The following is a 23,907-nucleotide window of genomic DNA, read 5'->3' as shown; positions in this document are numbered from 1 at the left end:
CTTGAACTAGAGAACATGAGTGTCGACTTACATTTGGTCTGTGAGACACATGTCATAGTGACAGTATTTGGGTTAATATGGCATTACTCACCCTGGTCGCATTTCTTCAATATCAGGCACCAAGTTCAGGAACTCGTTCTTTGCAGCCCGCGCAAGGTAGGAGGTCTCCAGAGTGGGAACCATCGGGAAGTTTTCACAGTCTGAGCAGGAGGGACTGGAGGCACGTGAGCTGTTCTCAGGGGTCCTTTAACACAAATCACACCAAGTTAGAATCAAATAGATAACCTGTCAATAACCGTTTGCAGATCGAGGTCAATGTTCCTAAAAATATGTTTACTTCTGGCCCATGGAGCCACAGCGCGAGTCCGAGAGAGAGGGGCAGGTAGAGGAAGGGGTGAGGGTGGCACTGCTGAAGCTCGTCACGGATGGATCACGTCCGATCGGTGAGATGAGAGAAAGCTGAAGTGAAACAACAGCAGGATGAGGTAGACGTCAATATAGGAACTCCCTGATGTGACACAGAAAGGCTATTTTTTTATTTCTTTGTATTATTTCTCAACTTGCAGTCACTGATGCTGTTCACCAGCTGCTTGTATTCAGTATTGAAGGTGTGTGTCAGAAGGCGCAGGCACTACAACACAACAGGAACAAGACCGATCAGCTCCGAGCAGAGAAGGAAGAAGGCAGCAACAAGAACGCCCACTAAGCCCACGTTTTTCTCACCTTGGTGGCCAGCTCCTTCTCACGCTTTCAAAGGTGGTGCTGGAGATCTGCGAGGAGGCGGAGGTGGACGTGGACAGAGTGCCGGAGCTCACGCTGGGGGACAGAGACTCACTCAGGGACTTGGTGGTGGGAGCTGTTCCCACGGGAGCCGCCTCTCCCAGAAGGTGACGGGTCTTTTCCACCTGGACGAAAGATGGGGGCGAATGTGAGGTGGGGAGAAGAGGGGAGGTTAGTCATGTAAAGTCTGTACTCTAAGAAAAAACTTTTTAGAATAGCACTTTGGTCTTTGAGTTGAAAAGTCATTTTTCCCTCTACGATATTAAACAGATTTATTTCTTTATGAATCTTTTAAGGCCCCACCTCCTGCAGCTGCTCCATCTTCTCCAGCTTCCACTGGTGCTCTAGGATGAGGCTATCTCCTCTGGGCCTCCAGCCGGCCAGGTTCTCCTCTCCACGCACATAAGCCACTGATGTGTCCAGGACCTTCCTCCTCCTCCTCTGCATCCCTGCTCAGGACATGAGCCCTCATTAGGATGAAGCTCTCCACAGAATTATGATAAAACAGCTGCCGTTCTTTAAACATGTTTCATGGCCGCTCACCTGGGCTTCCAGTGTCAGACATCTTACACAAGCTCAGCTCGTAGATCCCAGTCACTCGGTTGCTATAATGAAGCAGAAGTTTTGAACAAGGAAACTTTGTAACAGGGCAGATATCTTTGATTGTGAAACAGAGATGGCCACAGTGCAGCAGCCCAGATTTACCAGTCAGGAGTTTTGGAGTATCCAGTCCCAAAGAGGTTCTTGAGAGAACGGGGTGGGGAAATCTTGGCGTCTCGGGAGTAAAAGACCGTGCAGATGTCTTTGGTGATAATGGCAGGCTGGATGCAATGGTCCAGCTGCAGAGAGGAGATAAAGGGTGTGTGTTAGACACGATGACATCAAGAGACTTAAAAACACGTACAAACAGGTACAACACGGCGGAGCAGCGGCTGACCTCCAGATACGCAGATAAGGTCATGTAGATCTTCTCTCCGTAGGGAGTGACGCGGTTGAGCAGGAGGGAACCTTTTAAGGGTGTTTTTATTTGTGCTCCCTGGCCTGGAAATAAACGGTTTCCGATCAGACCTGCTTCATCTTTGTGCCCTTGGTATCTGACTCGCTTGCTCCCCCATGCATTTTAAAAGAATCCTTCTCTTCAGCATGAAGTTCTGGCTCAGCTTTAGTGTCTGCGTTACATGTACACAAAGACAGAAACATTCAATGATAAAAACACACAGTGGAATAAAATTGTAAGACGTCATCAGTTGATGCAGTTTAAGGACACTTGTTGTTCTGTGCAGTCTCACCTGGAGCTCACGCTTCTAGTTCATGCCATCATGACCAAAGATTCTTCAATTAATAGTTTAAAGATGTCCATGAATGCACTGCTAACTGCTCTTCACCCTGATAAAAATCAACATGCATTTAGAATAAGAAACACTTTTACAAAACCAAAAGCTTCACTGTACTTAGTGATTTATACGTCTACAAAACAGGTTCAGTTTGTAACTGAGAGAGCGGCTCAGTGGCGCTGAATTATATTTCCAATAGAAACACAATTTCATATGTTGTAGTAACAACACACTGCCACAAGATGTCAGCCTAGGCCTACTTTAACATGCTGTTCCAGTACAAAAGAAAAAGTGACAGAGCCTTGAAAGAGTGACAGAGACACTTTTTATGAACTCATCTGTAATGTGTCACCTTTTCTGTAGGATGAAGAAGTGCTTCCCTTCTTTTAAAGTAAATACAGGCTTACAAAGATCCTCTAAACATGTTTCTGAAATAATCCTAAACACAATCATTAAATCAAAAATGCAAGAAACTATTTATTTAATCACTCTTCTTAACTTAATTCCTTAACTTAGTAAAAAAAAAAAAAAAATAGACAAGAACTTTTCTTCTGTCTCACCTCTGTCAGTTTTCATGCTGTTGCAAGAACAGGTGGAGGTGCAGGTGGAACTTTGACTTCAGTGTGGTTTGTATGTGCAGGCAGGAGTCTGACATCTCAGGACAGCAGAGGGTTGTCGAGCACGGTGACTCCTGCTGCGACACCCCCGTCTGACTGTCCTGAGCTCTTGGTCCTCAGCAGACGGCCCACACACTCATTCATCACCATGTCTTTACCCTGCCTGTAAGAAAACCAAGAAAAGGCTAACATTAGAAACAGCCACCAACCAATCCCTTTTACTCCACCACCCAAAAACCAGTGAGAAACACTAGTTAGTATTAACTTGGAATCAAAGTGCACTAATCCCCAGGCTCCCAGCATAACATACAGTCCAACACAAACTCCACAAACTGTCTTGCTTCAGCTGACTTTCCTTCACCTTCTCTCCAAACAATCTGTTGTGCTCTTTTCAGCACAAAGCCACACTCCTGCTCACTGATCCTCACCTCTTTTTAACCTAGTCTCAGCAACTTTGTCCCATAGCTTGCACATCCTTTCCACCTCCATCTTTCTTCCCAGCCAACTGATACATACCTTTTCTCCTTCCTTAAAAGCCAGCCTAAGAAATACGAGTTCATAAACGCCACAGAGAAATAAATCAGAGGAATAAAATGCAAATGATATTGCTTACACTGAACAGCAACACCCAGGTGAGGATTATCTAATGCCAAATTTTCCAAACAATGAAAAAACCGTGCCCTTTTTCTCACCATGTCTAGAGTGTAGAGGTCAGCCAATGTCGCTCGGATCTGCTGCACAGCTTGAGGCTGGTCTGGGAAGAATCTGTCCAGGACTCCAGGTCTGGGGAGCACTTGCTGAACCTTCTTGGTACCAGCCAGGTGAGCGCTGATATCTGGACACAAAGCCATAGAAAAAAAAAAGAAAAAAAATGCATCTATTAATCACCTGGATCACCTGTTGAGAAAGAAAAAAGAAAACAAGCAGAAGAGAACAAGAGTAATAGAATAAACAACATCACAATGATATATGGGAATATGACAGTAAATACTAAATATTAAACATTATTGTGCAGCACATAAGATCAACAGAACACAGTGTGCTTTGAGGTAGGAGCCAAAAAGGGTGAAGTTTGTGTGTGTGAGCACCTGTGAGCATGGACGCGCTTGTTTTTTAAAAAGGTTCCTTCATGTAATGATCTGCTAGAGGGTGTGGGGGGGCCACAGCCCCGTCCTCCAGGGCATGAAGCAGGTATGGAGGAGATCAAAACTCCAGACATCCAGAGGCCCCCAGAACACAACAGACCAAGGAAGACCAACAGAGGGGCAGCCGCGCCACTGTCCCAGAAAGAGCTGAGGAGAGTCCCAGATGAGGGCTCACTCAGCAGCCGCGGAGCAGAAGCCAGGGGGAGTTGCAGTGACGCGCCCGTGAGCTCCGCCGGCAGCCAGCCGTGCCTGAGTGACCGAGCCCCAGGCCGAGAGGCCGGGGGCACCCCCACCTCCGAAGTGGCCCGAGCGAGCCCCAGGCTCCAGGCCCCGATAAGCGGCCGCCAAGGAGTGAACCGGTGTGTACCTGGACGCGCATCCCCGGACACAAAGAACCACCAACGCACCGATGTCTGAGGGAGTCCGCCACTGGCAGGGGAAGTGGTGGTAGGGGGAGATAGGCCTCCAAACCTTGGAGGGCCTGAGATGTCCCCAGAGAGGTGGCGCCTGATACCCAACCTGACATATAGACACAGACATACAGGCACACACAGACACAAACATCCATTCCCACCCTCATGCTCTCATATGTACTTACTCCACACTCAACCAACGTGGAGACAGACATAAAGAGACGCTGTACACACGATCACACTCCCCAAGCGTACTCTACAAACCGGGTCTAGGTACCCTTGCCCCTGGAGGGGGAACTGCACCCAGACCCAGGTGGTGTTACCCTTTTCCCTGCGGTGGGGAGAGGCAGACCACCCCAACTCCGCAGCAGCAGGGAGGCCCCACACTCCAGACCGCAGTCGGACGGCCAACTCCTCCTCCTAGCCCCCCCGCTCCAGCAGGCCGCAGAGAATGGGGGTGAGAGAAGACTCCAAACCTCCCTCAACCCGCTCATTGTAGTGTTGATGCATGTGTGTTCTAAGGTGCATTTAAAACCCAGGAGGGCATGGAGCTACCTGCCAGAGAGCAGCAGGTAAGCGCATAGTCCCTCCTGATAGCCCTCAATGTCTACGTGTATTTAAAATTGAGAGGTGGGCAACGACACCAGGGGTGGGGTGTACATGTATCGTGTATCCATGTATCCATGTATTGTGCCCACCCCCAAGATCCTATATGTATGTGTAATGAGAGTGTGAGTAATGTGAATGTCTAAGTTGTGGGATAAAATTGAGGCAGAGGCAGCCAGAAGGGGACAGAGGGGGGGTAGCCTCCTCTGCACCCTGGTGACACCCCCATACTCCGCGCCCCGCCAGGGAAAGGGGGCCCAGGCCCATCCAGACCGGGGCCCAGTGCAGCAGCGCCTCCCGGCCCCACAGAGCCCGGGACAGTCCACCCAACCCCACCACAGAGAAAACTGCACCCACCCCACCATCCACTCATCTTCCAGACTACATAAGACAATAGACGCCCAGGCTGAGATCTTCCTCCACCTCTCCTGTATCTCCCCCTCCTGCAGAGAGAGTTCCTGAAGAGCGGAAAGCTCCAGAGAGTTGCAGCATGGCCTGGAGGTGTCACTATCACAATCTGCGGGGAGTATGATCATTTGTTATGAAAAAAGAAGACCCAAATGCAGACTCACAGGCTGGCAAGGATAAACTAAAGGCAGCCTGTTTATTTTGGACGGAGAGAATGATATGAAATATCTGACAGGGAACTGAGAAACTCAGAAACCTATACTGGGGGATAACACTAGGAAACATGACCAGTGAAGCTGGGTGACGAAAGGAGAAGATTAAACAATAAACACACAGGACGGTCATTAGGGAAGAGGAGACGGCAGGGACAAATCAGGAGTAACGAGACAGTTACAGCAAAACTCAACATAACCAACAAAATAAAATAGGAAGCACGTGTTTTGATCGCTGGCTCCAGTCTGCATGCTGAAGCTTCCTTTGGTTACAAGATACAGAACCAACGTTAGTGTGAATGAGACTATGAGAATGTTATATAGCATTTGCTCCACTTTGAATTCAGTTTGAAGAAGTAAAGAGACAAACAAACTTAAAAGAGACCATAGGATTAAAAAAACACAGACACCGCAAAAGGACGAAACACGGGCAAGAAGCAAAGTAAACAGAAAAGGAAGCAAGGAAATAGAAAGATAAGATCCACATGAATAGAATAGACAAAATATGAGTGCTTCAAGCAAACTGTGCAGGAATAAAATATAAATAGCAAACAGCAGAAATAAATAACAAATGGGGGAAAATATGTAGGATGAACAGGAACAAAGACACTGGAGAACAAAGTGGTGAGGGTTACTCAGACCACCATTAACTGACTAAATACATGGGAACTGGCAAAGTGAGACGCGGTCACAGAGAGTGACAAGGTACAAGGCGCACAAAAAGAGGGACTGGCAAAATTAGACGTCTATCAGAAGTACAGAATACAGAGACAGACAGGCAGACAGTGAAACAAACATGGAGACAAAACCTGCTACACACAGAGACAACACTAACACGGCCTGAACATGAAAGGAAACAAATTTAGACCAGCAACTAAGAGGAAGCACTAATTTGGAAGGGAAATAATACCAGACATATGGTGCACTCTGAATATCACCAGTCTGTTGCAAAGCTAACAGAGAGACAGACAAGCATTCACACCTACAGCTAATTTAAAGATACCACTTCAGCGTCACAGCTGGGTCCTTCTCTGTGTTATAAACGACACAGAGAAGGACCCAGCTGTGACGCCACAGTAGTTCATTTGTTGACTGATACATCGATGTAGTCTCTCAGGAACGAGGGCGAAATGCCAACGACCGCCTGTCTGTTTTCAGGGCTGTATTTGAAGCCATGCTCCAATCAGGCAAAGTTTTAAGTGTTGCACATTTCGATGGGTTTCTTTCAGCTGACATAGTTTCCATTTGGGTCATGTGGTGTTAGATACCCCAGCGTGTGGTCATAGGGTGAAGAGCCCGGACGATTAGTGGGATTTTAGGTGTGGTGTAAAAATGACGCTGCAACTTTAAAAACGTTGTTGCTTTAAGGATTAACGTACAACCATACTTGGGCTGAGTTTGACACTGGTTCTCTTCAGTAATTAAAATAGCTTTAACACATGATAAGATCAAATGTCAGCTACACTGTGACAGTCAAGGGGCCACACTCAGATATATTTATTCGCTTGTTCTCTTTGTGTGATAAGAGTTTCCATCTGAATTTAACCCCTGTGTGGGGCTGATCTTTCATTTCATTTTATTTCAAGCTCAGATTCTTTGCCTTTGGCACATTTTCTGTGACGAGACTTCAAACCATTCCCACCGTCCTTATTAATCAACATGGTGAAGTGATTCTTCGCAAGGTGATGGGATAGGAAGAGTTTCAGAAAATGAGGCCTTTTGTCTTTATTGGAGAGGTCAGTGCAGACAGGACGGATGGGGGGAAGGCGAGGGGGGAATGACACACAGGAAACGGTGTTGGTCAGACCCAAAGACAGGCGTGGGCAGTGAGGACTCTCACCTTCAGACTCACTGTCTAATCAGTCTGACAGTGAGTCTGAAGACAGAGCAACCCAACACACGTTACTATGTTCATCATCATCATCATTGTTTATTTATATAGCACTTTAAAAACACACAAGGCTGACCAAACTGCTGAACAATAGAAACATAATAGATACCATAAGAATAATAAATACGATACAATAATAAACATAGCGAAAAACAATAAAATACAAGTCAGTCAACCACTGAGTCAAAAGCCAGTGAATAAAAATGCTTTTTCAATCTGGATTTAAAAACCAGCACTGATGTCGATTGCCTAATGTGAAGAGGAAGATTATTCCAAAGCTTAGGAGCCACGATAGAGAACGCTCGGTCTCCTCTCAGTTTCAGCCGTGATTTGGGGACTGAGAGCAACAGCTGCTCAGCTGACCGGAGCGAACGAGTGGGGACATAGGGCTTCAGCAGGTGCCAGACCATTTAAAGATTTAAAAACCAATAAAAGAACTTGAAAATGAATCCTAAATTCAATTGGAAGCCAGTGCAGGGAGGCCAAGAGTGATGTTATCACTAAGCAGGACATTAAATCAAATTAATGAGACACCAAAACAAGAGCTGGAGCCCAAGACAGCCATGAAGTCACAGTGTACACAAATACACAAGAAACACAGAAACCAGCTGGGTGGATGTGGCTCGGGAACCTTCTGTTACCTTGAACGTCGGTGTTTTGAACGCTGGCTGCTCCAGTCTGCTTGTATTTGTCCAAGATTTCCCCTCATATCTTGGTTATGGTTATTTTTTCTTTTATTAAACTGATCACACTCCTGTTCATGAATAGAAAAAAACCCCATCAGTGTATTTTCACTTAAACAAGCAGCTGTTTTTTTTGCATTAAAGTTATATAAAAATGTAACAGTGCAAATTCCTCGCTGACAGTTTAACCAAAAGGCATTTCCAGTGGAAAGTAGCCGACATATCCTCAGCATAACCATGTATAATATCCACAAAACCTGAGAAGGTTGGAGAGAAGGTAGGCGAACTCTGCTGGGATCTGCGTTTAACAAAGTGTCTAAAGACGAAACAAAGAAATCTTTCTGTAAATGTTCAGATGCACAGACTGGACTGAAAAAGAGTGAAAAAGCAGCTAACGTCCAAAAATAAGAAAACTTTGAAAGAACTCCAAAAAAACCTGGAGAACTTTTGCTCAAAAAACAGTTTTGTTTTTTTTAAATTACAAGGCAATCTGACAAAATGTCATCAAATGAGACTCAAGACTTCTGCAGGTCTCTGCCATGACTCAATTTTTTTTTCTTAACGGCAGAAACAATTGTTCCTTTTTTACTTTGTTTCTATTTTCTCTTCTTGTTTTTATCTGTTGAACAACAAACAACATTCATGCTGATTCACATAATATCCTGTCTCTAATCTCTGGGATTTCCTCGTAGCTCTTTGATGCAAAGAACATCCATCAAACGCTCCAGCTTGTGCTCAACATCATCGTGAACGGTGAAGGTACTCTGACGAGAAAATACTCAGTCGACCTTTTGGTTGATTTGTTAAAGAACCCCAAAATAGCTGATTACCTAACAAGGTATGCAGATAATTCACAGCTCTTTTCCTGAATAGCTGCTTTAAAACTCTGCTGAAAGCCTTTGTCCATTTCCAGGTATCCCCACTTCTCGGCATGTGTGTCTCAAGTGTTAGGACTGCTGCATTCGAAAGACCCAGACCCTGCAGCCAAGGTGAGAGACGACAAATATGATAACCCACACCAGCTGTGCTTAACTCTGTAAGTTCCCAGTATTCCCTGAAACCATCACGTGTGACACAGTTTACATCAGACGTGATGCAGCTGACGTCAACACTAACCTTCTTGTGGTAACAGAGACTTAAAAAAATAATAATAAAGCAACAAAGTGGGTCGCTCTTTGACAGTAAATTCCAGTGCGGTCCGCTCCAATCTCCTCAGGCTGACTCTCTTCTAGGCTCTCCTGACTGTTCCCTTTACATGCTGATGATGTGTCTTGTAAATCTGGATCCCTTTCCAGCAGGACGCTCCTCTTTTTCAGACAGTACCTGAGCTGCTCTCTCTCCTGACAGTCAGCTGTCCACCTCTGCATGGCCAGTCGAGCCAGCGCCGGCATTTGAGGCAGAGCTCGGAGCAGAGCGGGCAGCCAGGCTGAGCACGGAGCAGAGGTTGAAGGTCGCAAACTGACATCCACGTCTTCCAGAGAGCCCAGACCTCCTGCTGCAAACAGACTGCACCAACCGTTGTCTCCCACCAAGCTGTTGTAGGACAGATCCAGTGCACGGAGTGAGGAGAGACAGCCCCGTCTGCACACGGCAGCTGCACAGAGGAAGAGGACCCATTGATAACTGATCACTTTATGCCTGTTCACTTTACTGTTTTGTTCACAATGTTTCTGATGGAGACAAAAATAACACCGAATAGTTTCATTGTTTTGTTTTATACGACAGCTACAGATGCTGGCAGCATGAAATAAATGAAAGAAATATCAATTTCCTTCAGGCTTTACTTGTCTTAATATACATTTATGCAGCCTAATGATCCACTACAGACCAAAAAAGAAAAAGTATAATGTCATTGTGTGTTAGTTACCCAGATGTTGCATGTCATCAGTGGTGAGCTCGCAGCTGCAAAGACGGAGCTCGCTGACGACTGATGGCTGCAGAGCATCCAGCAGGAGCGCCAAGTGACCGCCAACCACTTTACACCAGGAAATATCCACCGTGCGCAGATAGGACACCGCCAGGGCTGATGCATAAACACAAAGTTTTCACCATTTCAGGCTAGAGGGTGGAAGAGGTATTCAGGGAGAATGACTTGAAGGAAAACTTCTATAAATAAACAAGTGTGTGTGTGTGTGTGTGTGTGTGTGTGTGTGTGTTACCCAGAGCAGTGAAGGACTCGTTGCTCATGTAGCAGCTGTTGAATGGCAGCCTCCTCATTTGTGTCGCAGGGAGGGCGGAGACCAGCAGGTGGACCACACCTCCCACTTCCTTATTGGATGACACATCAAGCTCGGTCAGTGCAGTGAGAGAGGGCAGCACCTGGACTGAAAAACAACGAGTCACATGACTGCTGCAGCGAGCATGCGATTAGTGTCCGGCGTGTGAGATTGGTAGCAACTGACTCAGAGCCTCTAGATCATCTCGCGTGAGGCAACACAGGTGGAGGTCGAGTCTCTCCAGGTGTGTGACGTGAGCCAGGTGAAAGGTGAGGCGGCTCAGTCCACCAGCTAGAAGCAGCTTTACAGTATATTAATCAGAACAATGCTGCTCTCTAATGTATCTTGGTAAAGCGCAGAAAAATCTAATGTTTTATATGATACAGTGTGATTTCAGTAACATATCATAATGGAGGCTTCAGCAAGTACTTACGAAGGAAATCTTTCCTCTGCTCTTCAGTTAGTTCATCAAATACCTCCCAAAACATCTGTATGGTGGGGTGGCGGTCATGATATCTCCAACCATAACTTGTGTTCTGAAAACAGTGAAAATGACTGTTATAATCATAGAGTTTGTAAGGTCAGGCATACACTATGTTGCCAAAAGTATTCCCTAACACATCCAAATCATTCAATTAATGTGTTCCAATCACTTCCATGGACACAGGTGTATTAGATCAAGCACCTAGGCATGCAGACTACTTCTACAAACATGTGTGAAAGGACGAGTCGCTCTCAGGAACTGAATGAATTCCAGCATGGTAATGTGATAGGATGCACCAGTGCAACAAGTCCAGTCATGAAATTTCCTCGCTATTAAATATTCCATAGTCAGCTGTTAGTGATATTATAACAAAGTGGAAGTAATTGGAAATGACAGCTAGTCAGCTGATGCTAAGGCTCATAGTGCACTTAAGTCACCAATATCTGCAGTCTGCTGTTGTTACAGATGTCCAAACTTCATTGGTTTCCATGGCTGAGCAGCTGCATCCCAGCCTTACACTGACAAACACAATGCAAAGCGTCAGATGGAGTGATTTAAGCATCTCAACACTGGACTCTAAAGCAGTGGAGATGTGTTTACTGGAGTGACGAATCACACTTCTCTGACTGGCAATCCGATGGATGTGTCAGGGTTTGGTGGTTGCCAGAAGTACTTGTCTGACTGCACTGTGCCAAGTGTAAAGTGTGGGCATGTGTGCACATGGCTGGGCACCAGTGCACAATACAAGGTCCATAAAGACATGGATGAGTGAGTTTGGTGTAGAAGAACTGGACTAGCCTGCACAGAGTCCTGACCTCAACCTGATAGAACATCTTTGGGATGAATTAGAGCAGCAACTGTGAGCCAGGCCTTCTCCTCCAACGTCAGTGTCTGACACCATAAATGCACCTCTGGAAGAATAGTCAAAAAATTCCCATAAACACACCTAAACCTTGTGGAAAGCTTTCCCAGAAGAGTGGAAGCAGTTATAGCTGCGAAGGGTGGGCTGACTATTATATTATACTATCATACAAAAGTCTGGATTAAGACTGAGATGTGACTCAAGGTCATATTTGTGTTAAAGCAGCCGACTGAATGCTTTTGACAGTATGCAGTACACAGTTATTGTGCTACAGGACAGCTGTGAAACTACAGCCTGTGTCTGTTTGGCTGACTCTACCTGTTTGAACTTTTCCCAGTCATGCACGTCCTGGCCGACCAGCACTCCCTGCAGCTCCTCTGGTCGAAACAGCCTCACCAAATCCTGCTCACACACCAGGAAGAAGCCTCGCTTGAACTCCTGGAACAGATTCTCCACTGATGTGTTGAAGGCATGATTCACATAGGCCTCCACAAACTCCTTCCTGTTTAGGAGGGAAAATGTTAAATTAGCAAACATTTCACAGAGACAAAGGTGCTGCAGATGAACCTCACAAACACTTCATGTTTTATATTTACCTCATATTAAGACCTACTAAGGACCTGATTGTTTTTAATTATGTCCTGATACATAAAACCTGAGAGCTCACATAACTGCATATGCTCAGAATAGACAGCACACATGGATACAAATTACTGCCTTGCAGCAGCAATCTTCAGACCATCACTATGAGCTCCATACAAGGTTACACTGTTCCTGTTATTAACAGCAGGGGGCACTATCAGCCACAGACTGGGAGCCAGATATGCTCTGCTGGTGCCTCATTGTTACAGAGGAAAGACTCTATAGTGAGAAACAGCTGAGGGGGAAACACTGATCTGGAAACGTCTGAGTGTTACAGAGGATATACATAGCACTGTGGTTCAGTGTCACACAATCACAAACAAATACAGCAAAGTACTAAAAAGGGTGTTGCCTCCAAAGATTGCTTTTACTGGTTTGGAGCTTAGGAGGCTTAATAACAACAGGCATGAATGAAGACAGATCAGAACAGCTGTTTGATCACAGCATCCAGTACCAACACAATCATCCACACTCAAGAGCCTGTTGGCTTCAGAGTCAGCAGCTGAATGTCTAAAATATCAAATGTCATTTTTGGTCCATCAGCTACAGCATGAACTGCTTAAAGTGAGAAGCAGCCTGAAGCCCGACAGATTCATCTTTCCAGACTGAAAATATCTCAGAGTGAACCGAGTGGTGCGTTTTCAGGGTGATCTCACAAAGTCAAATCCCTTTAATGATGTTCTGTCCTGTCTTCCTCTATCAAAAGCACACAAACACTATAAAACATTGTTTCGGTGCTTTGGGGTTTTGTTTTCTACACAGAGGTATAGCACGACTAGACCCTAAAGGCAGGCTGCTCACCTACAACCAGCTCACGAACATCTTTCCAATGGAGCTCGCTGCCTTTCTCGTGGATGAGGGTCACTGTGATCCTCCGCTGGATCCCCTGCAGCAAACATAACAGGAGCTCAGGATCACAGTGAGCACAGCTAGAGCAACATTACGCTTTAAAAGAAGATATTCAACTGTGTACAAAGGAAGCAGTTACCACTGTGTGAGTAATAAGGAAACAACATGTGCACCAATCCTGTACCTGGTGCAGCAGGTAGGTACCATGACAGGGCAGGCCTCCACTGTGATCCACGATGGCTGGGATGTACCTGTGCATGGAGGGAGGAGGTGACACAACATCCCAACTTATAATATTCTTCCTGGAGATCATTTTTATGGTTCCTTTAAAGCTTGTGCGTGAATATAACTAGAGATGGACCGATCCGATATTACGTATCGGTATCGGTCCGATACTGACCTAAATTACTGGATCGGATATCGGAGAAAAATAAAAAATGTAATCCGATCCATTAAATATCACGAAAGCACCTCGCAAAACTTGCAACACGCCGTAACTCACCTCAGAACGTTAGCAGTCGGAGCAGTATGCATCACGTGATAGAGCAGCTGTGGCATGCGGACCTGTCGGTGGTCTGGATAGCATGTGGAGCTTCGCTAGCAACCCGGCATTTCATCTCCGACAAAGTTATCCCCGAGAGAAGTAAAGCAAGTGTGTAAGTCAATCTCTGAATGTTTGTAAAGCATTCCCACGTTAAGCTTAACAAGCGACTGCCTCTCGCTCTCCGGCTGCTACTTCAATCTGAAACTGCTTAGATGATCAGCTGATCGGCTTTTCTGTCGCGAGTCTGTCTCTCTTGTTTGTTTTTGGCCCACTTTGCACCAGAAAGAGGAAACCAGCGGCTGAACAACAGCAGAACGTTTAAGCTTGATAAGCTGTTGTTAGAATTTATTTAATATTTCTTTCTACACCAGGATCTTTTTCTACGTAGCTGACGCTGGTAACTGTGCAGGGGCGGATCTAGCAAAGTTTAGCCAGGGGGGCCGATAGGGCATGAACAGGGAAAAGGGGGCACAAAGACATACTTTTCTTTCTTATTCTCATTTAAAATGTCGAGCTTTTAATAAATAATTATCTGACACCCAAAGTTTTAATTTGATGTAAAATGAATAGAAGTCCATTACTGTATATAGTGACTATTAAGTCTAATATATACCCTAGTAAGCTATAGTACTTTTTACTTTGGGAAGGTACCATCTGTGCAGTCTGCAATTTTGTTGAAGAAAGATGTTGAATCTATTTAATATTTCTTGAAAAATAATTGATTTCTGTGCATTTTTTTTCACACTGCATCAAATTAAGGTTGATTACGTCGATTAAGCATCATGAGGTGGAGCGTGAGGGGTGGTTCCCTATTTTTTATTTATTTATTTTTGTTGTTGCTGGGAGTTGGAACCCTATTAGTTAGGTTGCTTAATATTTACGCTAAGTACTCTTTAAAATACCAGAATAGGGAGGATGGTGTAGGTCTAAGTTTATTAGATTGATCAGTATTGCTGAACTATGAAATATTTTTTTTGTATACAGGTATAACAGAATAGCTTTAGTGTAGTTGTTGTTTTAAACTTGAGTATGAACTTGCAGACTTGCAAAATGCAGCAAGATATTTTAAAAAACAGTTTTGTTGATTAAAAAACACTATATCGGATTCATATCGGTATCGGCAGATATCCAAATTTATGATATCGGTATCGGTATCGGACATAAAAAAGTGGTATCGTGCCATCTCTAAATATAACACTCCAGATGGATACTCACTCTCCAGTGGGCTCCAGCTCGCTGATCTCAAACCAGACCAGCAGGTCGTACTTGCTGACACACTGACCCAGGTTGGATTTGGTGATGGTGTTCAACTTGGAGGCTGCAACTGGCACACACACGCACACACACACACGCACACGCACACACTCACACACACACACACACACACACACACACACTCAACGTTAACAAGTGGGAATTTTTCTGGATTTAAGAGAAGGTGAATAAAAGTGAGCAGTATTTACTACATGCTTTGGGTGACTAAATGGAGGATGGATAGGTGACATGAAAACACTACTGACCCTTTATACTGAGCCAATAGCTCACACACTTCTATTAAATCTGTCTAAAGAGCCAGTAATCACAGAGGATAGATACTGGAAGAAAACTGAAATGTTAGGAGGAACTAAATCACACATTACAACACCAGTGGCAGCACCCTGCTGTCTCACACATCGGGATCACGGTCCTGTTGAAGCGGGATAATTGCTAAAGCTCACAGTTGCATTCCTCTATACTCAATATGATGGAAAAAACTATTTTAACAAACAATTAAAAAATGAACAAGTAAAAGATCTACTATAGCCAAAAGAAGACCATTTACAGACTATAGCCCTGTGAACAAGTATTTGCCTCCTTTCTGATTTCCTATCTTATTCCATATTTGTCACACTTACACCTTTCACATCAATACATTTATAACATTAGACAACAATGTCTAATATTCAACGGCAGTTTTCAAGGGCAAAACGCTATCCAAACATACTTGGTCCTATATGAAAAAGTAATCACACAGAAAACCTGATACCTTGTGTGTCACCTCTGACACCAAGAACTGCAGCAAGCGTTTGGTGCTAGAGGTCACATTTGGACTCTGGACCTCTGTGGAGTGTGCACATGATCTCATTACTGTCTAAAAATCCAAGGAGTGCTGAATCATTGAAAAATACACAGTAACAGGTGTGTAGCATCGCTAACTAGGTAGCAACAAGCCTCTAACACAGTGTGTATGCTAGCGGCTAATCTAGCAAACAAATGAACAGAGTGCTTTTAGCTGTTGCACAAGGATAAGATGATAAACTGTGTGTCTTTTTTATAATGACCTGCTTCAATTTACCTTAATCCAAGGAGTGCTCAGTGTGGGTAAATCTGCCATGAGCAGATAAAGTGGATGAGTGGGACTAGGTAGGTGTGCCGAAAACAGGCAACAAAGCTGACGCTGAAGAGTGTGCTGAGAACATAGTGGCGCCGCCAGCAGGTTTCCGGCTAGCAGGAAGACTTTGCAGTAACACCTCCAACATTGGCAGTCCCATTTTGTGAAAGCCAATAAAAAAATAGCTAGGTTTCCATGTGTCATTTGTGTGGAACAATGCTGCACAACAAGCTAAATAGATTTAAAAAAACGAAAAAAATTGTTGAACAACAGAAGATAAATGTCCTTTTTTTCTATTTCCAACTGGCCGGCTGTGTGGTGCGCAGCCTTAAGAGGCCAGCATTCAGACCCCAGAGTTTAACGGCCAAGTTCGAGTCTCTGACGGTCGGTCTGCTATAGCGGGGTAGGCCGAGCGAAAGACGAAGCTCCGGGCTCCTCCTTTTTCTCGTTTCTCTTTTTTTCATTCACATTTATTTACATTTATTTACATTTATTTAGATATCAAGCTGCAAGTAAAAGCTCAGGGAAACACTTTTAAGGCGCCCTTTAAGGTACCCTATATATGTCCTTTCACATCTTATCACTTCATACAGTGCTATGGACCAGTCTACACCTGCTACTTTCTGCACAAGCTTTTATCACACAAGACCCGCTGTTTACAGGTAAGAAACACAGTGTCAGTAATGTTAAAGTGGCTGTGTGGAGTAGCACAACCACTGCTAATATAACACTTTTCACATGCATTTCTACATATTACAGTGTCTTTTACCGTCTTTATGGTGCTAGCTTAAAGTCATGCTGTAAATGTTAGCTTGTAGTCAAACATATTCCGACCATGTTAGGACAGAAATATTGGCTTCTATCATGACTAGTTAACAGAGATGTTAACTGCCCACGCGTTACTGTAATCCGATTACTTTTTTCAAGTAACGTGACACACTGTTTACAGCAACACTGTTTACAGCAACAATACTGCACAACAAGCTAAATAGATTTAAAAAAACGAAAAAAAATTGTTGAACAACAGAAGATAAATGTCCTTTTTTTCTATTTTCTTCTGGCCGGCTGTGTGGTGCGCAGCGTTAAGAGGCCAGCATTCAGACCCCAGAGTTTAACGGCCAAGTTCGAGTCTCTGACGGTCGGTCTGCTATAGCGGGGTAGGCCGAGCGAAAGACGAAGCTCCGGGCTCCTCCTTTTTCCAGCTTTTTTTTTTTTTTTCATTCACATTTACACTCAAGCTGTGTTCACATTCATCCTTTAATCATGACAAAACGTGAGGAATCACACTGAGGTGAGACCTTGACAACAGACAAATCAGAAGCCGACACCAATGATAAGAAAGAAATTCATTTACAGACACGTGAAAAAGCAGTTTAAGCTTCTAGATCTGGATGATTACAACACATCATTATTTATTTAAAGCAACCCAAAATGCACAAATGACTATAACCAAGTACATCCTGTGATTCAGCAGCTGATGGAACCAACTTTAGCAGCAAAAACTTGAGTTAATCATTTTTCATTAGTGTTTCACAGCCAGAGATGGGCAGTAACGCGGGGTAAAGCGTTACTGTAATCCAATTACTTTTTTCAATTAACGAGTAATGTAAGGGGATTACTATTGCAAAAAAGGTAATTAGATTACTGTTACTTTCCCGTAAGCACGCTGCGTTACTGCGTTACTGAAAAATTTTTGGCCAGAGTGCCTCATGACAATAACAGCTGTGTGCAGATCAAGAATGGATAATCTATGGAGGAGTGCAGAGAGAGTATGACCGTGCAGCGTTTAAAGCGTGGAAGTACTGAGCTTACTTTGAGTTTGATTCCGTAAAAAGTGACAAAAACTTTTAGAAACTTCTTTTTACAGCGAAAAAACCCTTAACTTCAGAGCAAGCACCGAGTACGCTACTACGGGATTGGAAATTCACAGAGAGACTCGCGGATTCTTCCACAAATTTCTTCTAGTCAGGATGTTGCATATAATTTAATTTTTGCTTGATGCATAAAGTAAAAAGATTCAAACTAATAAAACAAGTTTTAAAAACAGACTTTTCCATTTGATTACATTTTGTATGATGGATGATGCAGAAAAAGTAGAATTGGGCTGAAAGATCTATTGCTTTATTACCTATTCAGGTCATAAATCATGTTTTTAAAAAGTAACTAAGTAATTAATTACTTTTGAAAATAAGTAATCAGTAAAGTAAGGGGATTACTTTTTAGGGGAAGTAATCAGTAATTAGTTACTGATTACTTTTATTCAAGTAACTTGGCCAACACTGCTAGTTAAGTTAGTACCATAGTTAATACAGTTACGGGTAACATGATAGTGCTAACCCATAACCCTGAACTCTGTAATACTGTAAATGATGAGTGATTTAAGTTAACACTAAACATTCAACAGTGTCTCCTGAACATTTCTAATCAGGTGTGAGTCTGGCTGCATTGACTTTTGAAGATGCAAATTTAGCATGATGGCTGATGGTGCTGTGTAAGCTTCTACTTACCTTCTACACTGTGTTTAACACACATTTCAGAATAGCAAAGAGGAGCACTGTTGCTTCATCCTTAATACTTTAGAGGAGAACTGGACTGCAGATCAAAAGGTCCTTAATAGCTTTTTGTCCTCCCCGACCCTCAAAGCCAAACCAGCCATGAGAGCTGATGGGACAGGATTTGTAAAAGTGACATTATCAGAAAGAAAGGGGAGCAAGAATACTTGATATTTGCATTCTTTAGAGAAAAGTATTTGAAAAGGCTGTCTGCTGTTTTGGATTGATGTCGTTCTCCGGAGGCTCAAAGAAGTAGGGCAGTGTCACGGTCCTTTTGGCAGCAGAAAGCTGCTGAGTGCTGGAAAGAAGCACGGCCACACCAGCTGAAATGTCTCACTGACACAGAAGCTGTTGGCCATCCTCTGTGTTGCCACTGTCTTCACCCTGCTGTTATTAAGTGTCAATAACATACATTTCTATGGAGCTAAGCTTGATGAGCGATGCCTTGTTGGCTGACATTTATGTCTTTGAGCGTGTGAGAAGTTTAATAATTATAAAACCACATGAGTTTGACAAATGTCCTTTTAACCGTCAGCTCATAGTGAAGCACACTGAGCCACCCGGAGCTATAATATCAAAATAGAAGCTGCTACCTTTGTCAAGAGTGGCTGGATCTGAGTGCATACTACTTTCAGTTATTCAAATTTTGCTGAATTTGTTCAAAGTCCTGTCTATGTGCAGAGAGTGTCTTCCAGAGGAATGGTTCTGTGGGGATTGTGATGTTCTACATCACGAACATCAGCCACTCCACAGCAGAGAAAGTGTTATTGATGTTTTTAAAGCCATTCCTCCAACCACATGTATTATTAGAGTGGACGGTCAAAATTGCACAAGATATTTCCTCATGAGATTTACTCAATTTTGGTTTTCATATGTGTCTACAGCCAGTTAGAAAGAATCTATTTAAGTGGTTTTCTCTTTCTTGGTAGCTCGCATTCTGCCAACAGTAAAGCTTTGAAACTGCTCCTGTGGGTTGCGTAAACTTCACAGTATCAGCAGGAAAAATCGTGATTTTAATCGACATTAATAGTAAACAGCAACCTGCTATTTAGGTTTCTGTGATGGATTTGAACATAGTGTGATGGAGCATGTTTTCTGCCCTTGCTGTACAATCAGAACATGGTATTGCTTTAACAGAAGTCATCTGTGAAGGCAGTGGTGTATTATTCATGTTGTTTCTTTTTCTTTTTGGTCCAAGGACGTTATGATGTGCACCAGGCGATACACAGATGTCAAACATGGCAGCAGCAGTGCAGCCCTGATTTAAAGGACCTGGTTAGGAGTGGATATTGGCCAGCATCTGTCAACATGTCTACTCTTTACACTTTAGACCTCTTGAGCTCCTTCCTGGAACTAAAAGTATTTTCTCCATGATTCTCCAGGGAAGCTTTTGCAAAACTGTTGGAGCGTGGTACTACAGTGGCTTGCAAAAGTATTCGGCCCCCTTGAACTTTTCCACATTTTGTCACATTACAGCCACAAACATGAATCAATTTTATTGGACTTCCACGTGAAAGACCAACACAAAGTGGTGCACACGTGAGAAGTGGAAGGAAAATCATACATGATTCCAAACATTTTTTACAAATAAATAACTGCAAAGTGGGGTGTGCGTAATTATTCAGCCCCCTGACTCAATACTTTGTAGAAGCACCTTTTGCTGCAGTTACAGCTGCCAGTCTTTTAGGGTCTGTCTCTACCAGCTTTGCACATCTAGAGACTGAAATCTTTGCCCATTCTTCTTTTCAAAACAGCTCCAGCTCAGTCAGATTAGATGGACAGCGTTTGTGAACAGCAGTTTCAGATCTTGCCACAGATCTGAGGGGGCGAATACTTTTGCAAGCAACTGCAAGTGTGGGGGAAGGCTGAGTGAAGTATTTCTTTGATATTGTTTTTCAATAAGCAGATGCAAATATTTACTCCTCTGTTATGTTTCTGTACATACAGACTGGGCGTGCCAAAAGCGATGCACTGCAGCACAGCTTTCTGGATGAGGAAGAGCAGCTGTGCTGTGATGTCAGCTTCAGCTGCCCAGCATGCACACCTGAAATGTTGGCGGTTTCAGTTGATGGTAACAGAAAGCTATATCACTTTCAGCAAAAAGAAAGGTGCTCATTGTTGATGTTCTTTGTGTTTGTGTTTTTATGCACATACTTAAAAAAGCCTTCCATGGTTAGACTTTATTGTTTCTCTGATGTTGCTCTGATGACCGTGACTTTTTTGATGCCGTTTTTTTGTTGAAACCAACTGTTGTCACCCTCTGCTGCTCAGTGTGCTGGCTGTTTTCTCGGGAATCTCAACCACAAGAAAGTTTATACGAACGGGGGAGGGGAGAGAGCAGCGACATGTGAAGACGTGTTTTTGCGAGCTCTGCTTAGATTGACCATTTGCGTAATTTTCCCGCTCCCCTTCTAGTACTTCCCGGCGCGAACCCGTCTCACAAGTGCCTAATCTTTCGAATCAGTTGTATTTTGTAGTCTAAAGCTGTTCAACATGCCTAAATCGCTCAAGCAGAAGCCGGGGCCTGATGCCTCGGACTTGCCTGGTGCGGATCCGGCCGCGGGGGTGGGGGCCGGGCCGGATCTCGACACAATCATGGCTGCCATAAAGCAAACGGAGCAGAATGTGCTAGCCAAGATCGACTCGTCTGTGATGACAGCTGCAGGTGAACTACACAAGAAAATAGACGACTTGGCGGGTGATTTAAGGTCAGAGGTCCTGAGTGTGCGCGCAGAGTTTGCGAAGGCTATCGAAGACATGCAGAAAGAAAACGCCACGCTCTCGACCCGCACTGATGATCTTGAGGAGGAAGCTAATGGCCAGGCTAACCGTGTTGTAGCACTGGAAGCTAAAGTTGATGCGCTATCTGCCCAAGTCGTCCGGTTGGCAGACAAGGCCGATGATTTGGAGTCCCGGCAACGTCGTGATAACTGCAGACTAATTGGAGTGGAAGAGGGATTCGGAAATATTCGACCGGAGAAAGCCGTGGCTGAATTGTTGAAGGAAGCGCTCGCCCTCGACTATACGCCGACGCTCGATCGGGCGCATAGGAGCCTGCAGCCGAGGCCAAAGGATGGAGATGCCCCGAGACCGATAATCGTCAAGTTCCACTATTTTCAGGAGAAAGTGGATGTTCTTCGAAAGGCCATGGGGGCAGGTCCCATTACCCGTAATGGGAAGCGTTTCTACATCTACCCAGATTACTCGGCCACCGTTAGAAAGAAGAGATCGGCCTTTACCGAGGTGAGAAGATTGCTTCGCCGGTGTACGGGAGTGAAATATGGTCTCCTGTATCCAGCTACATTGAAAATCACGACCCCGGCTGGCGAACAGATGTCTTTCGAAGACCCGATCAAGGCAAGGCACTACGTCGAGACCAATCTGCGCCCGCGGGAGACGGAGGGAGAGTGACAGTTAATTCACGGACCACAACAAGTATCACACGCTGCGTGCTACCATTGAGGTAGTCTGCACAGGCTGTGCATTGACTGGTGAACGTCGCCACGCTACGGTTGGATGCCCTTTATGATTGGACAAGGTATAGCTATAAGATGTTGGGGATTTCTGTGGATGTCATGTGGCCTGGGGAATATTTTATTTCAGAATATCTTCGGTATCCTCATTGGTCTTAGTTCCAGCCCGACACCATAACCCCAACAGTGCTTTTATTTTGCTTTTTGATGTATTCTGATTAATTAATCCCCTTTTTCTTATCACCAGTGTCATTATTTTTATTGGGTTTTACCCCTTTCTTGTGGGATTATTTTCCTACCGTGAGTGTTCAGAGCCGTACCGGCCTGTAAGTGGATGGGTGCCGACATGCATGCGGCAATAATGATGCTGAGTCAAGGGTCCTATTATACTTTGTTCTGTCTTTGCTGAGTTCATGTAAGAGTTTAAGCTAGTGTAAACGTGTTATATGCCTAGGAGAGAGAGGAGTGTTTTCAGGGCAGTCTCAGGTTTGTGGAAGACCAGCCCAGGGGTCCAGGATGGTGAGAGGTTTATCTATGTTTATCTGTTTGTTTTTGTTAGTTTTGCTTTGGGTTTATCTGTGGTTTATGTTGTGGCTCAAACAGGCACTGAAACACTGAGATATAACCAACGTGCAGGATCAGTCTATTATCGATTGTGGCACTATGACTCTGGATAATGTGAATAATCAACAGAAATCGGTCTCATTCATTAGCTGGAACGTCAAAGGGCTGAATAATTTGGTTAAAAGAAGCAAGGTATTTAGTCATTTGAAATCGCTCAAACCTGACGTGATGTTTCTACAGGAGACACACTTAAATACTAACTCCCAAAAAAGATTAGGTTGTAAGTGGATTGGACAAATATATCATTCACGTTTTAACTACAAAGCCAGGGGAACAGCAATCTTAATTAGGAAGGGGGTTCCATTTGAACACTCTGAAGTGATATCAGATCCTAATGGCAGATATGTTGTTGTAGTGGGCAAGCTGTTTAACACACCACTAATACTGGCTAATATTTATGGACCTAACTGGGACAACGCACAGTTCTTTCTTAATTTTTTTTCGACTCTCCCAGACCTTGTCTCCTATAAACTAATTCTAGGTGGAGACTTTAATTGTGTCCTTTCTCCCCAGCTGGACCGATCAAGCGTAAGGTCGAGCAACACCCTCTCGTCAGCAGCAGTGGCTATTAATTCCCTACTTCGTTCTTACGGCCTATCAGACCCTTGGCGTGCAACAAACCCATCTACGAAGCAATTTTCCTTTTTTTCCCCTGTACATCATAGTTACTCCAGGATTGATTACTTCATTGTCGATAACCAGCTACTTCCCTTAATTTCCAGCACCAAATACCACAGTATAGTGTTGTCAGATCATAGCCCTGTGCAGATGGGTCTGGTTTTTCCAGGTAATGTAGCGCCCCAACGAACGTGGCGGCTAGACCCCCTATTACTTTTATGCGAACGCTTTAAAACGTTTCTCAGCAATCAGATTGACTTCTTTCTAGAAATTAATGACACCCAGGATGTGTCGAGGGGAGTCTTGTGGGAGTCTATGAAAGCCTATATTAGGGGCCAAGTTATTTCTTATGTGGCACACAGAGACAAGGAGCGCTCTAAACAACTTAAAGAACTGGCCGACAAGATTGCGGATATGGATAGGCATTACGCTCTTTCACCTACGCCAGATCTTTTTAAGGAGAAATTACTGTTGCAAACTGAATTTGACACGCTTATGACATGGAGAGCCGAAAGAAATATTTTTAAATCCAGGCAGGTATATTATGAGCATGGAGATAAAGCGGGGAGGCTCCTTGCACTTC

At 44.1% G+C, this 23,907-nt stretch overlaps 2 protein-coding genes and 1 pseudogene across 7 annotated transcripts; 1 reads left to right on the top strand and 2 right to left on the bottom strand.

The window, feature by feature from the left end:
* Positions 1-20: 20 nt before the first annotated feature.
* Positions 21-15,360, bottom strand: LOC146701270 (kinesin-like protein KIF1B; annotated as a pseudogene). The gene is made up of 13 exons (XR_014922305.1): positions 15,357-15,360; positions 14,902-15,082; positions 13,327-13,393; positions 13,095-13,179; positions 11,924-12,106; positions 3,424-3,566; positions 1,718-1,900; positions 1,486-1,619; positions 1,324-1,385; positions 1,084-1,229; positions 724-905; positions 338-631; positions 21-244 (listed from the first exon to the last, which is right to left on the bottom strand). The product of XR_014922305.1 is annotated as a kinesin-like protein KIF1B (transcript).
* Positions 7,430-12,116, bottom strand: LOC146701271 (leucine-rich repeat-containing protein 31-like). 5 transcript variants are annotated; one of them, XM_085467663.1, is made up of 8 exons: positions 11,970-12,116; positions 11,605-11,700; positions 10,739-10,841; positions 10,492-10,596; positions 10,249-10,413; positions 9,957-10,112; positions 9,206-9,683; positions 7,430-9,067 (listed from the first exon to the last, which is right to left on the bottom strand). In XM_085467663.1, the coding sequence occupies exons 2-7, from the start codon at positions 11,620-11,622 to the stop codon at positions 9,226-9,228; spliced, it is 1,005 nt and encodes a 334-aa protein (XP_085323789.1). In that variant the 5' UTR covers positions 11,623-11,700; positions 11,970-12,116; the 3' UTR covers positions 7,430-9,067; positions 9,206-9,225. The 5 variants fall into 5 exon arrangements, with proteins under 5 accessions (XP_085323789.1, XP_085323790.1, XP_085323788.1 ...); XM_085467664.1 differs by having other exon boundaries at positions 7,430-9,683; positions 11,588-11,700; XM_085467662.1 differs by having other exon boundaries at positions 7,430-9,683.
* Positions 15,361-21,038: 5,678 nt separating the features above from the next.
* LOC146701269 (uncharacterized) lies at positions 21,039-22,363 on the top strand. Its single transcript, XM_085467697.1, has one exon. The coding sequence runs from the start codon at positions 21,103-21,105 to the stop codon at positions 22,018-22,020; it is 918 nt and encodes a 305-aa protein (XP_085323823.1). The 5' UTR covers positions 21,039-21,102; the 3' UTR covers positions 22,021-22,363.
* Positions 22,364-23,907: the final 1,544 nt, after the last annotated feature.

The sequence above is a fragment of the Copadichromis virginalis genome, linkage group LG9 (assembly GCF_057382275.1).
Source record: "Copadichromis virginalis isolate Kocher_CV1m ecotype Utaka linkage group LG9, C_Virginalis_male_GT1.1, whole genome shotgun sequence".
NCBI classification, from domain to species: domain Eukaryota; kingdom Metazoa; phylum Chordata; class Actinopteri; order Cichliformes; family Cichlidae; genus Copadichromis; species Copadichromis virginalis.
Note: the sequence above shows the minus strand (reverse complement) of the source record. Positions and strands in the feature narration are given on the sequence as shown.

Excerpts from the sequence above, each read along its gene's own strand:
- LOC146701271 (XM_085467662.1), bottom strand. Across the intron at positions 10,414-10,491 it reads AGATGATCTAGAGGCTCTGA|TCCAGGTGCTGCCCTCTCTC; the intron begins GTCAGTTGCTAC and ends GTTGTTTTTCAG. Across the intron at positions 9,684-9,956 it reads TGATGACATGCAACATCTGG|CTGCCGTGTGCAGACGGGGC; the intron begins GTAACTAACACA and ends TCCTCTGTGCAG.
- LOC146701269 (XM_085467697.1), top strand. The coding sequence starts at position 21,103 with ATGCCTAAATCGCTCAAGCAGAAGCCGGGGCCTGATGCCTCGGACTTG.